Source organism: Mustela lutreola, chromosome 11 (assembly GCF_030435805.1).
Source record: "Mustela lutreola isolate mMusLut2 chromosome 11, mMusLut2.pri, whole genome shotgun sequence".
Classification (NCBI taxonomy): domain Eukaryota; kingdom Metazoa; phylum Chordata; class Mammalia; order Carnivora; family Mustelidae; genus Mustela; species Mustela lutreola.
In genome coordinates, this window is record NC_081300.1 from 93,877,608 (window position 1) to 93,890,817 (window position 13,210).

General features: G+C 55.1%; 1 protein-coding gene across 6 annotated transcripts in view; it reads right to left on the bottom strand.

The window, feature by feature from the left end:
- CUX2 (cut like homeobox 2) overlaps window positions 1–13,210 on the bottom strand; it is a 325,354-nt gene that overhangs the window by 11,233 nt on the left and 300,911 nt on the right. For all 6 annotated transcript variants that reach the window (XM_059139080.1, XM_059139079.1, XM_059139078.1 and 3 more), the window contains 6 exons: window positions 12,993–13,041; window positions 12,803–12,902; window positions 11,019–11,693; window positions 10,051–10,152; window positions 5,987–6,774; window positions 5,071–5,230 (listed from right to left, as the gene is read on the bottom strand). In XM_059139080.1, the coding sequence (XP_058995063.1) occupies window positions 5,071–5,230; window positions 5,987–6,774; window positions 10,051–10,152; window positions 11,019–11,693; window positions 12,803–12,902; window positions 12,993–13,041 (1,874 nt within the window). The remainder of the gene's footprint in view (window positions 1–5,070; window positions 5,231–5,986; window positions 6,775–10,050; window positions 10,153–11,018; window positions 11,694–12,802; window positions 12,903–12,992; window positions 13,042–13,210) is intronic.

Below are 13,210 nucleotides of genomic sequence, written 5' to 3' on the forward strand. Positions count from 1 at the left end.
ATGATCCCAGAGTCCCGGGATCGAATCCCATAACAGGCTCCCTGCTCCTCAGGAAGCCTGCTTCTCCCTTTCCCCCTCCCCCTGTTTGTGTTCCCCTCTTGCTGTCTCTCTCTCTGTCAAATAAACAAATAAAATCTTAAAAAAAAAAACAAACACAAAAAACCATCACATTGTATACTTTAAACTTATACAATGTTACTATGTCAAATGTATCTTAATAAAGCTGAAAAAAGAAAAAGAAAAGATGTCCATGGTACACTGGCATATTTAAAAATTGTGTTCATAAGCCACAGTTTTCATTTGGCAAAAGCCATTTGGTAGACCTGTTGGGTGGGACGACCTTGCCAACCTCCCAGCCCCCGAATCTGTTACATGGCACCACGGAGCACGTGGCACTATGCCTACAGCAGCCCTCCTCGGGGCCATCAAGAGGCCACCACCTGAGCAGTCAGTCACCCACTGGGCTTTCGGGCATGAACTGAGCCTCCCGTCTATCCCGGGAGTAGGGGAGAGGACTGAGCTGATGCCCTTAAAGGGGTGGGGACCAAGGTGGAGGTTCGAGGAATCCCAGTGCTGGTCCACATGGCACCTTCCAGCAATTTAGAAACAGGTACCTCTTCTTCAAGACATTTGGCTGCTGCCAGCCAGAAATTCACTAAGTATAAACATGTATGATGCCTAGAAAGTCAAAAGTGTCTCACAACCGTCCTGCAGTGGCTTTGATTCTAGAAAGAATATTCTGAGCTTCTGCTCTGGCTGGGTTCTTCCTTCCCTGTGGAGAGCAGGTGGATTACTGCGTTCCAGAATCTGAAACGGCTCCTTATTGATCTTTGCACGAGAAACGTGTTCTCCCTGTTCTAGAGTTTAAGGCTCTGGGCTCTCTTCGAGGACCCACCGCACAGACCTGGAGCTACTCTCACAGCCCCAATTACCCACCCACCACCGCCCGCCCCAAAACTCCTACGCTCTTCTATGCCCCTATGACTTTGCCATCCTGAAGGTCTTCTCCTTACCCTTGACCTCCTATGCATCCTTCAAGACCCAGTCCCAAACACCCCTTCTCTGAGGTACACTTAAAAGGTTTAATAGCACCTTGACTACATTGTTACACTTCACTGTAATTTCCTTCTTGTGCCAGATCTCACCCCTACCTGATGACAGCGATGATGATGATGATAATTAGTAAAACTTCCTTTTATTGGGTACTTATGACATGCCCTGCATAATGCTATGTGATCTCAAGTGACCTTCACAGCATCTCTAGGAGGTAGCTACCATGTCACCCCATTTTGTAGAGGAGGAAACTGAGGCTCAGGGCTGTTAGGCAATGTGTCCAAGGTCACACAGGGACTAGTGGCAAGCTGAGATTTGCTTATATCTGACACTGTCTTCTCGTCCACTATAAGTCCCTGGCAGGCCGGGAACACACATTAGTCATGGGTGAGTTTTAGAGGGTGGGGAGGAAGGAGCCACTGGGCAGGTCTGCTGAGTGAATAAATAAAATAAATAAATTTTGAAACAGGACCCCTGTGTTCCCTCGCAAGGTGCAAGGTGAACCCTTAAAGTTCCGAGCAGTGGCATCGCAGCCCCATGGAACTGGAAGCCCACACTGGGCATCATGAAGACACTGCTGTTCCCCGGCCCCGAATCAGGCTGATTCTGGTCATCCAGGTGGCCTCTGTGTGGTGCTGGAGATGATGTGTCCCCCCGTCACTGTCACCAGCAGAGATACAGAGCTGGTGGGGAAGGGCCAGCCTGGGGAAGCAAGAGGCTGTGTTAAGAGTCCATCTATCACGGGTATGGAAGAGGAGCTGGGCTCAGCTGGAGGAGAATCGGGGGTCTCCAAAGGCATCTGCCTCTTGGAACACCTGCACCCCCTCCTAAAGGGCCAGATTTCCAACTGGAGAGGGAGCAGGATGTGACGGAGGGAGACCCCGATGATAAGCCTGAAATCAGCCGGCCTCCAGGCAGAACGCCAGCCTTTTCTGACTCCAGATTCCAAGGACCACTTCTAATAAAATTATTGAAAGATTCAGAAATCAACGCTATCAGGAGGAACACACTAATCATAAGGGGCCAATGGGTTGAACATCAACAGTCAGGCGGGCTGGGGCTTGAGCAAGGGTGTTGGACAGGGATGTTGGTGGGGCACAGCTGGGACAGCAGGGTAACACCTGTTTGCCCAGGACTGTGCTGGTTGCAGTATAGAAAGTCCAGTGTCCTGGGCAAACAGGACAGTGGTCGTGATGGGGAGAGACAGTGAGGGAGAGATGGAAGGAGAGAGATGGAGAGACAGGGGGACATGGGGGAGGGACAGGCACAGAGTGGGAGAGAGGGGCAGGGAAAGAAGGGGCTGGGGTGCGGAGAGATTGGGACAAAGAGACACATGGGAAAGACAAGGGAGGGGGAGAGAAACGACAATGACCGTAGGGGAGACTCCGGAGGGCGGGGGAGACCACTCTGGGGGAGCTAGAGCATTCTGAGAAGCAAGCCGCAGACACAAGTAGCTGCAGTGCCCATGTTGACCACTGTGGGCAGTGCTGAAGAGCCCATCACTGAACCAGGTTCTGTTGGCGGGCAGCCGGTGTTGGGGAGGCCATGCTTTGGAAGTTTGGAAGCCTCCCCTGGCATCAGGCTCACCCCTGACTCCCGGGCCATGGATGTTATGGCTGGAACAGGTCCATACCCAACCCCGTGGCTAGACTATGCGGGACCTTGTGGGCAATGGATCCTCTCCTGACTCTAGGCTGTGGACAGCTGGTGGCCGTGGGGGCCTTGGTTGGATCAGCCACGCCCCACCGAGCCAGCAGCCAGTGCTCACATCTCTGCCTCCATGAACATGGGCCCTGGCTTCCCGGTCTGTGAGAGAGAGGGGTGGGGGACAAGGTGTCGATGCTCACCGGACCTCACTCCTTTCCTAATCTGTGAAGGATCCTTTTTCCTAGCCTCTGCTTGTGCTGTTTCTTCCACCAGGAACACCACTCTTGACTATCTTAGCCTAACCCTATCCTTACACAACAAAGACGTTTTGAAAAACCCAAACAATCTGACACTGGGCAAACGCAAACCAGAACTGCAACGAGATGCCCACTCAGACCCACAGGGACGGCTTCAGTCAAACACGGAGAATGGCTGGCGTTGGAGAGGATGGAAAGAAATAGGACCCCTCCCCCACACTGCTGCCTGGGGTGTAAAATGGTGCAGTCACTATGGGACACCTCAGTAAGTTTGGAAGGTCCTCAGTAAGTTACAGAATTATCACCCGACCTAGCAATTCCCCTCTGAGGTATGTATCCAAAGGAATCAAAAACAGGTATTCAAAACAGGTACGTGAAGTTCAGAGCAGCATTATTCACAGTAGCCAAAGGGCGGCCTAGCCACATATGGAAATATTATTCGGCCACATACAGGAAGTACTGAGACAGGTTACAACAGGGATGAGCTTGGAGAACATGATGTTCAGTGAAAGAAGCCAGACACAAAAGGCTGCATAGCGTAACAGTTCCACTGATTTGAACGGCCAGCAGAGGCAAATCCACACCGACAGGAAGCAGGCTGGTGGTTCCCGGGCCTGGGGCAGGGCTGGGTGGGCACGACTGATTAATGCACACAGGGTTCCTTTTGGGGGGCTAAGAATGTCCTGGGGTGCTGGAGAGCTGGGGGTTGCACAAAGTTTTGAATGCACTACATGCCACTGAATTGTACACTTTTGAAGCGGTTCAAATGGTAAATTTTACGTGATGTGAGTTTTACAACAATGAACAGATTAATTACAACACAACACAACATGACACAGGGATGAGAACTCTTTCACAGCTATGGGCTCTGGGGTAGGCGCTCCTAGGGACCCTAATGGCTGAAAGTCTTGCGTTCTGATCCTGGCTCTGCCACTAACTGGCCAGTGACCTTGGGCACATCCCTGCACTACTCAGACCGTCCGTTTCTTCTTCTGGACGGCGGGAATGACAAATAATTCCTCCAGTGAAGACTGATGTGAGGATTAAAGAAGCAGCTACTGCAAGTGCCCAGCCTTGGGTGTGACCAACGGCAGCCATCATTAGAACGGCAACATCAGTCCTCACAACTGCCTCATGGAACAGGGTTTTTCAATCAAAAATTTTAAATATAAAGTATTTCAAAGTATAGAAATATGCTGAAAAGAAAACATCAATCACCCTTCCCTTCCTCAGGTCCATGCCCTTAATAGATGTTAATACACCCTTTTTTGCTTCAAATCTCCCTGTTTCTTTTAAAGACAAAAAGCCACAGAGACAGCCAGAGCCTCTCCTCCCCCACGGAACCCCTCTTCCCAGGCTGGAGAGTGGTGGCTCTTTTGACTTTTTTTTTTTTTTTTCCCCCAGTAAGCTCTATGCCTAACATGGGGCTTGAACTCATGACCCTGAGATCAAGAGTCACAGGCTCTACTGATGGAATCAGTCAGGTGTCCTTCTTTTTGACATTTTAACGCACAGGTTTGTAGCCAATGCGGCAACAGTGCGCTGTCTTGTCTTGTGGGCCTGAACTTCTGCAATAAACACCATCCCCTGGGATGCTTTGTTGTCTGACATCATGTTTCTTGTTGACCTCTGCACTTCATCCGGACTCCAACTGACCTGCCCACTGGGCGTTGCAAGGGAGGGAGTGTGGGCTTCCTAGGGTCCCTCCCCGGACTCCATGCTGCCATTTCTGCTCTGTGACATTGGGCAACTCTCTGAGCCTCAGTTTCCTCACCCGGGCAACGTTCAGACCCCACCCTGCCTGTGCATCACGAATGGACGGGTAACAGCCCAAATTTCTGTGCTAAGGTTTCTGAGGCTGCGTGTTGCCTTGCTGGGAAAAAGAGGTCAATCAGTGATTCTGGTCAGGGGATGGGAGGGCGCGGCCCCAGCTCCACACGCTAAGTATTCCCTCCACTTGCTCTAGGCATAGAGTCTAAACCACCAACAGAGGGCATTCCTCTGGTTGGAGGAAGGATGGCACTGCTGTCTTCCAGAGAGAAGTAATGGCCGCTGGGAATGGCAGCTCTGGGGGGCAGGCAGCATCCTTCGAGAGGGCCCCGACCACACTCACCCTGGGAGGCGCTGGGCTGCTGGCTGACGGCCTGGCCGAGCTGGTCCGAGAGCCACAGCTGCATGCGGATGAAGGGCTCTCGCCCCTTCTGTGTCAGCTTGCTCCAGGGCTTCGGCCGGGACAGCATGTCGCTCACGCTGCCCTGGGACAGGCCCAGCACCTGGGGATGGATGGGGCAGGAAGGGTAGGGAGGCAGGCTCCTGGGCCATCCCCGGGCCTCCCCTCCCTCCCTCTGTAGAGACCACTGTTCACTCTGATTCTCTGGGAGACCAGGGCTGCCTTGATTGTTCTTCATCTCCTAGGTGCCTGCCGTGGGCCTGGGCCACGCCCCCCATCGGCAGTGCCCTTCCAGATATCCCTGCATGTAAGAATCCTTCCTGACTTTAAGAGCCCGCAAATGCCTCCTCCTTCAGGAAGTCCTCCTGTGCCTTCCACTTAGGTCACTCCTATCTCTCAACTCACCTGACCCTTTGCCTGCTCCTCTGCTGTGGGCAGAGGTGCTATTAAAAACTACTTAACCACTGGCACTGCGGGGCACCCTTTGCTGGGCTGAGCCTTAACCCTTTAGTGGTCAGATCATTGGGAGGGATGGAGGGTTCTGGAAGACGGGAGGTAAGTAGCTATCCCTAACCAGATAGAAACATTTCACTGCTTGAACAACCACAGGACTGAATGTCAGTCCTGCCTATGGCTCTCTTCCCACAGGACCCAGAGACAGGTGGATGCAGGAAAAAGGGTCTGGGTCATGCAGACCTGGGTTCGAATCCTGATTTTGCCTTGTTCCTATTCATACACACAACCTCTCTTTCCAGACCACAAGCGCTGGGGGCTGGGTCCTCAGGCGGTCCTCCCTCCCCAGGTCCCATGGGCCCCATGGCCCCCTGAGCTCCTTGGGGGTGGGCCCCACTGTCTTCACCTTCTCCCCAAAGATCCTCTGGCAGATTCCGTTCTTGGCTAGCTTCTCCTTGACCTGGCGCGTCAGCTCCAGGGTGTCCACCTCCCGGTACATGTAAAGCTCGTACTGCTCGGGGGTCAGGGGCGGCACGGTGGGCTTCAGTGTGCGGGGCACGTACGCGGGGTAGTAGGCCAGCCGCCCACCGCTGCCTGCCTCGGGGACGCCCCCTTCAGACTTCAGCTCGCCCATCCTGGGGGGCTCCTCCTCGCCCCCCGCCGACTCGTCCTCAGGGGCTGCGGGGGCCTCATCCCCACGGGGCCAGGCCCTCCCATTGGGCTGTCCAGAGTAGCTGGAGGAGGAGGAGGACAGGGAGGGCGAGACGGAGGCATAGGGGCGGCTGAGCAGGCCGCGGTCCGAGGCCCAGTGGTGGTCAAAGTAGCCAGCATCTCCGATCTCCGACTTGACCTTCCGGATGATGCTCTGGACGAAGGCCGCGGGGGACAGGACCGTGAGGGACGTCTGTGTGGCACTACTGCTGGTTCCCCCGCCACCGCCGCCACTGCTGTCCTCCTGCTTGACGTAGGTTGGGGCCCCATTCTGGCTCACAGCAGCCAGCGAGGGCCGCTCTGGGGGTGAGGGAGGGACCGAGCGGCCCCGGGGCCCGGCCTCCATCTCCAGCAGCGCCTGCTGTTGTGCCTGCATCTCGCGGCGTGCTTGCTCCAGAATGTTCTTGATGGCATCTTCCGACGTGCTGGCGGGGGCTGTGCCGTTGGTGATGCTGAGTGGGGCTGTCGCGTTCTTGGAATCACCTGTCGGGAGGATGACACAGGGTGGCCAGAGGCCCACGGTCAGGGCAAGGCTTGACAAGCAAAGGTGTTCACAGCATCAGTCAAAGCATGCTTTGGAGATACTGTGAAGATACTGCAACAAAGTGGTTAAATGAAGTTAATCTCTCTGCCACAGGCAATCACAAAGAATAGCCTCATGTATTGCCTTCTGCTCCGCTTTCTAATCTCACACACGGGGAGATCATGCTTGATGTGGGATTGCAAGCCTGGCGCGTCCCCACTTAGTATCAACACGAGCATTTTTTTCTCATGACTCAAAGTTCTATGTCTCACGGCTGCCTCTGCCACTTGAAGGGATATTCTCTGCTGTGTTTACCTGATCCCCCACTGCTGGACACTTACGCTGTTTCTAGTTGGTCACTGTTGTGAACACCGATAAAGGAACAGCTTGAATATAAATCTCTGCCCCCATCCTGGATAGTTCTTCAATTCCGAGAGTGGAGCTCTCGAGTGAGCAGTCAGCATGCTCACGTCCTCCCTGCGGGGCTGCTGGTTGCTCTCTACATAGCATCCACTCTTGTCAAGGGTGTGGAGCAAACACCCGAATGTTTATGTCTTCAGAGACCCTGAATGGAAACCCCCCTGGCTGGCCCACTCTGCTGTGATGTTGCCCAATATTTTTGTCTTATTATTACTAGTTTTTAGAGACAGAGACTGTGCATGGGCGGGGAGGGGCAGAGGGAGAGATATTTTAAGCAGGCTCCATCTCACTACTCTGAGATCATGAGCTGAGCCCAAAATCAAGAGTCGGACGCTTAACCAATTGAGCTACCCAGGCGCCCGCTGATGTTGCCTTTTTGATTTCTCTGCTGTCTTCTTCCTGACAGCCCCCACCACCGCCTGTGGGAGTGCACTGTACAGGGAGTCAGGAGACCTGGGTTCTCCCTTGGTCTCTGCAAGCATGTCTCCTCCTCTCTGCTCTCAGCTGTCCCGTTTATTTAGTGGGAGAGTTTGATGAATCTGTTTCTCATGGTTCTTTACACTCCAGTGCTGTGTCCTGTCTGCAGCTGTACCTCGTGTCCAGCATGCAGGAGATGCTTAGCCAATGTTTACAGAATGACTGCCTCTCTTGCACAGGAGCTCAAGAAAGAATTCATCTGTACACAGCAGGGCCTCAGAGGATTATTTGGGTGGGGCAGTGTAGGGCCCTGGGGCGGGCTCCTCCGTTCCTCCCAGGGACCCGGCAGGAGGACGGGCCCTTGCTGAACACTTGGCTCCCAGCCACATTCAGACACTGGGGAAGCGGGACAGTTTGCTCCGATTTGCCACCAAGGGGCAGCAGACACCACAAAGTGGGAACGTGAAAGCCAGCATCAGGTTCAAAGTCAGCCGCAATACAGCGGTGCTGGGTGCAGGGGAGGCCACTCCGCCCCCTGCTGCAAAAAGCCCTCTGACAGATGGGTAGGAGGCACAGATGTATCAGCAGAGGTATTTGTAACTTGAACAAATGTAACAACAGAGACAAAAATGTAACATTACCTGTAATGATAGCTACATTTTCAGGGGCACCCTCTACATGCCAGGCCCCCAGGCTGAGTGCTTGGTAGGACTGATTTCATTTGACCTTATACAACCTTAAGAAAGGAGTACTGATATTGTGCCCATTTTAAATATGAGAAAATTGAGGCACAGAGAGGCTAAGAAACTTGCCCAAGGTCACACAGTTAATAAACAGCAGAGCCAAAATTTGCAGCCCGGCCACTCTGGTTGCACTGCATCAAGCAATGTAGGTGACTATGGGGAATCCAAGGAGGGTCAGTATCCAATCCATCTGGATGGGGGTGGGGTGTTTCCTGGACTAGGTGACTTCTGAGTTGAACTGTTAAGCAGGAGTTGGCCAGGGGTGAGGATGGCATTAGGTGCACAGGGAACAGCACGAGAGTGGATGTGGCTATAAGCAACTCGTTCGAGAGGTATAGGGAGTCAGGAGAAGTCAAGACCTTAGGGTCTGGGGCCTTGTCGAGGAGTTGGCATTTTTATCTTTGGGGAATGGGGAGCTGTGGAAAGGGGAGTAGTGACATGACCATTTGTCTGCTCTAGAAAGATCCCTCTGGCCTCTGTGGAGAATGGGCTACGCTGGAACCTAGAATATCATTGGTAAGACCAGTGAAGAGGCTAGCGGGACAGCTCCAGCAAGTGATGGCAGTCAAGGACGGCCGCTCACCCACCTGGGCGCCAGGCACCTTCTGTGACAGGCTCCCAGCCTTGAGCTGGTGGGTATGGGGAGTGAGTGAGGGGCAAGGGAAGACAGGAAGTTCCATCTCAGACATGCTGAGTCTTAGATGCCAGTGGAGGACTCTGGTGGATACGTCCAGCTAGCAATTGGTGTAGGGCTCTGGAACTCTCGAGAGGTGTGGCCTGGAGAGGGGGTGTTTTGGGTGTTGGTGGAACTTCCAGTAATGGACGAACTCATCTAGGAAGGGTAGGAAAGTCAGAGGGCCTGGTGGGGGGAGCCCTGGGGGACCCTGTGTTTGAGGGGCTGCTGGAGAAAGTACACTCTGTTTGGCTGAATAATGGTGTCCCAATGGTATCCCTGTCCCTGGGCCCAGACTATGCTACTTCACATGACAAAGGGGATTCTGCAGACGGGATCGAGTAAAGGATCTTGAGATGGGAGATGATCCTGGGCTACATGGGCCGGCCACACATCATCACAGGGGTGCTTGTGAGAGGGAAGCAGGAAGATGGGAGAGAGAGCAGAAATTGCTATGCTGCTGGCCTTGAGGATGCAGGAGGGGCCACAGGGGAAGGACTGTGGGCGCCTCTAGAAGCTGGAAAAGGTAAGGAAATGGATTCTCCTCTGGAGCCTCCAGAAGGAACACAGCCCTGCTGCCCCGTGAGGCTGACTGCGGACCTGTGACTTTTGACTGAGTTCCTGTGTGATTACGGATCACTGTGTCTCTTCAAAGTTGAAGACACCAGGACAATCCAGACCGGGGTGTTGGCAGTAGCTTGGCTGTCCCATATGGCTGCCACTCGTCACTGTGCAGAAAACTGAAGCTGTAATTTTAGTTAATTTCCAGTAGTTTGAGTGGATATAGTCACACACGGCTAGTGGCTTCCACACTAACAGGGACCCGGTGCCTTCCAGGCCTCACATGGCTGCAGGCTGGTTGGCGAGGAGGTTCTGACCTGCTTGGAATTCCTGATGTGGTGGATGAAGGCGGACAAGGGCTCACCTCCTGCTCAGGGCAGGTCCTGGAGGCCTCAGGCCTCGCCTGCGGCAGTGACACTCACCCCCCTTCTGGGACTCGATCTCCTTCTTGGCCTGTTCCAGGATGCTCTTGATGGCGTCATCCGAGCCTGTCTCTGGTGTGCGGATTCTTGGGGTGATACTGCCTGGGGGAGGCAAGGGGGCATCTGTCGTGGGGACCTGCCTGCTGTGGGTCAGTTCCTGGAGCTGGGCAGGGTGAAGGGTGGGTCCCTTCCTCTCTCAGGGGCTCCAGGGCCAGACCTCGAGTGTGTGTGGCAAGACCACCACTTGGCCAGTCTGTGTGACAGGCTGGATCTACAAATGATTTTGGCTTGAACTAATATTAATAATACCAATCATAATGGTGACAATAATAATAATAATAATACCAATCATAATGGTGACAACAATAATAATAATAATACCAATCATAATGGTGACAACAACGATGGCCACCACAGCTAACAGTTCTCAAGCAGGTACTAGGTTTTGGGGCTGTGCTGAATGATTTCTACTCATTTAACCCTCAGAGGTGCCTGACAGATGGAGATGGATGGGGAAACTGAGGCACAGAAACTAAAGTCAGCTGTCCCAGGTAACCTAGTGCGTGAATGGCAGAGCTGGAACTCAAACTCAGGTGTGTTTGGGAGGTCAAACCTTAGGCCACTCACATGGGATACCCTAAAAGTCAAGTCTGGCAAGATTGGCAGGAACCCGGGCCATTTCACGGATGGGTGAGCTGAGGCTTGGAGGTCCTCAGGAAGTACCGACCTGCCAGGGCAGCCCCTGGCCCAGCCTTCTCCCACCATGATCAGTCTGAGTTGTCCCACTAGGGCCAAGTGGGGAGCAAGGGGTTGCCACAGGTCCCAGGAAGAAGGGAGAGAGGATATATTTCCTTGTTCTATAGAAGGGGAAACTGAGGCACAGAGCAGTAGAGCTGGGAGGTGGCAGAGTCCAGCTCTGAGGCCGGAGCCTGTGCCCTCAGCCCCTGTGCCCTGGGACGGGCCCTCACCTCGCTGCCGCACCTGGATGGTCCTCAGAGCCAGCACGTTCTGCTCATCTGACAGGAACTGCTTCATCTTGATGAATGGCTCCTTGCCCTTCACCGTGAGCTTGCGCCAGGGCTTGGGCCGGGCCAGGATCTCGCTGACTGAGCCCTGTGACAGCCCCAGCACATAGTGGCCGAATACCCGCTGCCCGATGTTGTGTTTCAGCAGCTGCTCCTTCACCTGGAACGCGATCTCCGCCGTGTCCAGCTGCTCCTCCTCGGCTCCGGCCCCTGCCCCGGCTGTGCTGCTCCCACCCCCGTCCCCTGGCTCGGGGGCCCCAGGCGGCTCGGGGCCAGGAGCGGGGGTGGCAGGGGCCGTGGGGGGCTTGGCGCCATAGAAGGCCGGGGGGAACACCAGCAGGCCGCCTGCCTCCCCCTTGAAGGTGGCCGGGGGCATCATGTGCTTGGACAGCAGTGCGTCCCCTGCCAGTCTGTCCCCAGAGGCCAAGCTGGGGAAGGGGGACAGTGAGAAAGTCCTTGGGCCATCGGGGCCCAGGCTAGGACCCAGCAGGGGCTGCCCAGGGCTGGGGGATAGGGGGTCTTCGGGCCCTGGTGGTGGAGGGAGCTGTGGAGGGGATGGGTAGGACTGCTCCGTGCCCAGAGAGTCCTTGATGGAATCGTCCTCCGAAGGGTCCTCTTCTATAACGTTGCGAGAGACGGACAGATGGAGGAAGAAAGGAGAGATAGAGAGAGAGAGAGACAGGGAGAGAGATATTGAGAGTGACAGAGAGTGAGAAAGATACCAGAGAAATGGACACAGGGAAACAGAGAGGCAGAGAGAAACAAGAAACCAGGCATACACCAGGCAAACAAGAAACCAGGGAGACACAGACAGAGGCAGAGACAGAATGAGAGGCAGAAAGAGATAGAGGGACAAAGAGACAGGAAGTGGGAGGCAGAGAGACACATACATGAGAGAGCAATTCGGGGAGAGGAGGGGGGAGAGGGCAGCGGGGGAAGGGAGAGAAGTGTTTTGGGCGTCCAGCAGCACTAGGAGCTCCTTTTCTGACCCTCAAATCCCCATCTGTGCAGGCCTGGCCCACATGCCAGTCCCGGGGACCCTTCCCTCCTACATTAACATGCACTGAGCACTTGTTCTGGGCCAGCCTCTGGCCCCCGGGTGGTGCGCTGGGACCAAAGCCCGCCGCGGCAGGATGCGCACTCCCGGCCCCCGGCCACCCTGATGCCCTCCTCTTCCTACACGTCCCCCGTGCTCGCATTACACAGGTGAGTAGCACCCACGGAGTAGATCTGTTATTGTCCCCATTTCACAGATGAGGACATAGAGGCAGCACAGAGAGCCTTGGCCGGGGCCACAGAGGTCATGGAGCTACTGCGTGGGGAGGAGGCCCGAGCAGCGAAGGTGATTTGGGGAGAGAGCAATGTCTGCGGGGTTTACGATGGGAACGCCCTGCTCGTGCCCTGTGACCTCTTCCTGCCGCTCATCGAGACTCGGAGATGAATGGAGCCTTTTGTGGAGGGTTCTTGGGAGGGCCTGAGTGAGCTATGTGGGGTAGGTGTGTGTGGACACTCGGGGTTGGGGGCGCTGCCAGTTGGCTTCACCCGGGGGAACCCCCAGCTCAGCACCACCACACAGTAGCTGCCCATCCAGTGTGCACCCCTTTCCTCCATCCCTCTCCTGCCCACACAGGAGGCAGTGGTGTGTGAGCCCAGAGAAGGCCAGAGGCAGCCCCTATCATAGTCCCTATCATAGTCCCTCGGCCCCAAGAGCATCCCGTCTCCCCTACCAGGGCTGGCCAGAAGACCCGGCTTTTCCAGAAGGAATTTCTGCGTGGGGAAGAAGGCCTCCTTTGCCATGAGCAATGAGTCTTCGGGCTTGGCCATGCCCTGAGGAGACAAGAAGCCGGGCTGAGAGGGCACGGGTGGCAGAAGGCCCGAGGGCAGCCTGCACTGCGGCGACAGTGGCGGAAAGCTCACCTGCGGGAGGCTGCAGGTGCTGGAGGCCAGCTTCATGGCTTTCAGGATGCTGCCAGAGAAAGCGCAGAGAGTCCGAGGCCAGTCAAGTTTGCGGGGCTTGAGGGGGAGGTCTGAGAGGTACTTCCTCTCGCTCCTCTTCCCTGACTCAGAACAGCGGCCCCACCCCGGAGACCCCACGGAACACTGCGCCCGGGTCAACCACGGGCTCAGGTAGCAGG